General features: G+C 32.4%; 1 protein-coding gene across 1 annotated transcript; it reads right to left on the bottom strand.

Annotated features, from left to right (window-relative positions):
- Positions 1–282: 282 nt before the first annotated feature.
- LOC18096524 (auxin-binding protein T85) lies at positions 283–3,937 on the bottom strand. The gene is made up of 5 exons (XM_006386776.2): positions 3,717–3,937; positions 3,403–3,509; positions 2,962–3,165; positions 1,693–1,760; positions 283–686 (listed from the first exon to the last, which is right to left on the bottom strand). The coding sequence occupies exons 1-5, from the start codon at positions 3,814–3,816 to the stop codon at positions 581–583; spliced, it is 585 nt and encodes a 194-aa protein (XP_006386838.1). The 5' UTR covers positions 3,817–3,937; the 3' UTR covers positions 283–580.
- Between the last annotated feature and the right edge of the window lie 491 nt (positions 3,938–4,428).

Raw genomic sequence — 4,428 nt, 5'->3', positions numbered from 1 at the left:
TTCATGTAGGCATTCATGTACAGTAAAAAACCCAGTCATAAATTCTGTTAATATATCTTTTACTTATTACAAATAAAATCAACTTTCCATTTAGTTTTTAATTAACATTCACAATTATTTTTACTATTCATTGTATCAAGTATAAACATCTTTATATTCCTCAAATAACAAATTTTATAATACCAAAATTTTATAATATCAAAAAACACATCCACAATGCCAGCACACGGTATATAGCGGGAACAACAGCTAGTGGTTATTTTAATTTAATTGGACAGCATATTTGCAATTACCCCAAGAAATTACTATTTCTCAATCATATGGAAACAAAATCCTTTGCTGCATGATAACATGGAAACCGTATAGCAGAATGAAAAACATCAAAATCCACATTCCAGTCAGGAGTACATTTAAAAGTTCCCAAATATATACAACTTCTGAAATTCTCAGCTGATGTTGCAAAATAGGTAAATCACTTTAACGCTCCTGAATTTCAAGACAACTTCCATATCAATATTTATCAGTCCACGATAAGAAAAGTCCATGGTGTGTGTTAGCATATATGCACAAGGAGTAGATATCAAAGTTCATCTTTTGGAGGTTCTAGGAGGCATTGCTCATCCCAGTAATAGGGAAACTTCAACTTTGCTGCAGTATGGGGCATGAACCAGTCCTCATAAATGAACCTGGAAACAAGAAATTGTTGAGCAACAGAAAAACCAAAACGGGGACAAAAGAAGGACCGGTGTAAAATTTATTTACTTATTTCGGAATACTACAAATGAGAATTGATTCCAAAGCCAGACACATTATACGCTGAGGAAATAACACATACCACCTGATTGGTATCATGGATAGAGGGAAAAAAAAGTGGAAAAGAAAATTTTGAGATTCATCTAGATGAAACTTTTAGGGCAAACATATTGTATGGTACAATAAGCTTGACAAGATTGAAAAACCGCAGTTTTTTAAGATTTGGATTCTGAGAAGTGTGTGTGTGTGTGTGTTTGTGTATAAAAACAACCAAGGTAATAAAGTAAACCAGGAACTTAATGCAAAAATAATACAGGATATCTATCTTTCACCTCTATGTTGACATTTATGATACAAATAGCTGCATTAGAACAATGTTTCTTGCCACAGAGACAAGGGCTAGTAAATTGCAATTGCACTTTATATTATCATGCCCATCTTGGTGTGCTCGGTATTGTAAGAAAAGGATGTTTCTTTCAGAATAATAAGCCAAAAGGACTGCAACATCAGGCTGGAATGACACCTCTTCCATGAACGTGGAAATAACTTTCAAAAGGTGTGACATTTTAGGACCAAGGATCAAATATCAAAGCCAAATGTAGAAGGGAGCAGTAATATCATGCAATAGTAGGATGACCCGGGTCTTTTTTTCAAATGACAACAATCAGAAGCACTGACAGCAGAAATACAAAAGCAGCTAGAACTATTCTTGATCATCAAACTCAATAGCTGAGGATGGAGATTCTTGGGCATCATAAAAGTTAAAGGTCTCTATAATGATACTATAATGCAAATGGTTGAACAAACAAATATTTATGAAGATCACATAGAAGCTTGTCGCCTGGTATTTGAACAAGCAGTCCAAAAAAAGATATAAATTGCAGCACATTGTTTGTAAACATTTAAGTTTTAAGGAATGGAAGAAAAGCATTTGCATACACTTTAACTGGTGGGCGAGATATTATGACAAGCATTTGCAAATCCTCATGTTCATTGGTATTCCAGACCTGCAGCAAAAAAAGAAAACAATCATGTCACAGATAATTGCAACACAGCAGAAGATAAAATAATTTCAATATATTGACAAGCAGACTTAAGCTCGAGACCCGATAAGATTCACATTATGTAAGCTAGGACCAAGAGCATTTGACCTATATTGGTGTTTGGAACAGCAGAGATAAATTGCAACCAAATACTTATGCCAAGGAATTTGCAAACAGTTAAGTGCAGCTGAATTCCACTGAATATTTTCAAACTATCAAATGTCCTGAGCATATTGTACTTCACTAGTCTACATGTAGACATGCTATAAGAGAAATAGTCACAATTGAAAGAGGAAGACATGGAAAACAAAATGACAACTTCCAGAAAAAGCTAATTGCATACAAATATAGAAACGAACAAGTATTGGCCTATAATAATATTACATAGCTTTTATTTTTTACTTTGGTGGCCATTTGAGTTCTTTCTAGGATTCAGATATCTGTTTCCAAGTGTCTAGATAATAATTTGCCAGTAAACTCAAAGTGCAAGTGATGGCTTCTGCGGAAATATGTTTCTTTAGATGTCAGAACTCCAAAGGAAGCCAAAACAATTCAGCATTTGTATTCTTCAGTTTGATCTGACCAGCATTTTACTTGGTTTCCTTGCATGATTTTACCTCTTCAATCAAAACCAAAATTACTTTTATGGAAATATTACCAATCTCCCTGTTTAACCTTGCCTACGCAATACTTGAGCAATGCATCACACTTGTCAATTGAATTTCATTTAACCATTACAATTTGATATGAAAGGCAGCATTCAATCCCTAGGTTCGCAAGATAGAGTCAGTTATCCGAATATTTAAAGATAATCCTCTAATCAGTTTTTTGGTTGCACACACAAGCTCAAAAGCTTGAGGTTCTCATTTCCGAACTGGAAGTAGATTAGAATTGGAACCAGTTTCTTTTTCATTTTTTTTTTTCATATTTCAAAGTGCATCTTGCAACATTTGCAGGTGAGATTTTGTAATCCATTACAACAATACTTGTAGCTAAATGTATTGAACCAATTGAAAAAAAAAATAGTAATGGACATTGCTATGTTTCTTTTTCCAGATTAACAAGTTTCTCCCTCCTAATTCATCTAAAGTGCAGATTCTTAGAACACCAAATACCCTAAGAAGTTCATATCCTATCAGAAAACAATTTATGTAGAAAGGTTCACCTGGTGAACATCATTGACAGGAATATGAAATGTACTATTGGCAAACACAAAATATTCTTGAGGCTTTCCAGGATACTTCTCGTGTGAACTTGATGCAAGATAGAGAGTTCCACTTCCCTTGAGGACAACAAATATTTCTTCACAAGAATGCCTGTGGATTGGAGTGCGCGAGCCTGGAGAAAATGTTTGAAGCCATACCTCTACCTACAAAGCCCAGAAAATGTGTTGAATAAGTGTTAAGAACCCAAAATTGTATTCTATAGCTTCTGTACAAGAGACAAAAATCCTTTTCCTTTTGACTACTTCCCATTTGAAAAGAGAGTATATGTTTTCTTCTCACACAGATGGCCAATTTCCAATTATCCAAATAGTAACAGTAAATAATCAAAACACCAGAAACATTAAAAGTCTACGAAATGCAAGCAGCGCAGCGCAGCATACCTCTTTCAATCCATGCATGGCAGAACCAGCAAGAGTGATATGAGACAAACCTCCCCTTCCATAGTTATCCTGTGGAAGCTCACTGATATTCCTCACAAGTGGCAACCCTGTATTAAAAAAACCACAGCTTCATTCATTAATTATTTTATTTTATTTTAAAAACCATTCCAAATTGCTTTTGATTTGATAAAAACAACTTTTTGAAACCCTAATAAGAAGAAAATTAATTAATTATTATAGCAATCTATAAATAATAATAATAATAATAATATCCGTGAGGTGAAGCAGGAAAAAAAAAGGAAGAAAGAAAAGACCTTTGATAGAACAACAGGAAGAAGCTGTAGTGGTTGGGAGAGGAAGAAGCAAACTTAAAATGTAAAAAATGAGCACAAGCACACCGCTCATCCTCCTCATCTTCTTCTTCTATTTCTTCTGCTGCTGCTGACAGATATAATTGGCTGGTGGTGGTAGTGGATCTGGAAGGTGGAAGTTTCTTTTCTTTTTCTTACGTTGCGGAATGGATTAGAACAGCTTTATGTTGTGTCTGTGGGTATTTATGGGACGGTTGTTTTTGTATTTTAAAATTTTTTTTAATATAAATTTTTTTTATTTTTTATTTTAAATTAATATTTTTAGGTATTTTCATATCATTTTAATGTGTTGATATCAAAAATAATTTTAAAAAAATAATAAAAAATTATTTTGATACATTTCTAAATAAAAAATACTTTAAAAAACAATTGTTACAACACTTTCAACCACTCTTTATTTCTGCAAGTTTTATTGAGGATTAGAGCATTTTCTAGAATGAAGTATTTTTATTTTAAAATATTTTTTTATTTAGATATATATTAAAATAATTTTTTAAAAAAATTATTTTTAACTTTAATCTATTAAAATAATTTTAAATTATTAAAAAATAATTTTAAATAAAAATAAATAAATTTTAAACTGTACTGCCAAATATCCCTAGACTTGTTGCATTATTAATTTCTAATGTTTAATGACATTTTTGTTTCTGCACAA

The sequence above is a fragment of the Populus trichocarpa genome, chromosome 2, assembly GCF_000002775.5.
Source record: "Populus trichocarpa isolate Nisqually-1 chromosome 2, P.trichocarpa_v4.1, whole genome shotgun sequence".
In the NCBI taxonomy this organism is placed as follows: Eukaryota; Viridiplantae; Streptophyta; class Magnoliopsida; order Malpighiales; family Salicaceae; genus Populus; species Populus trichocarpa.
Note: the sequence above shows the minus strand (reverse complement) of the source record. Positions and strands in the feature narration are given on the sequence as shown.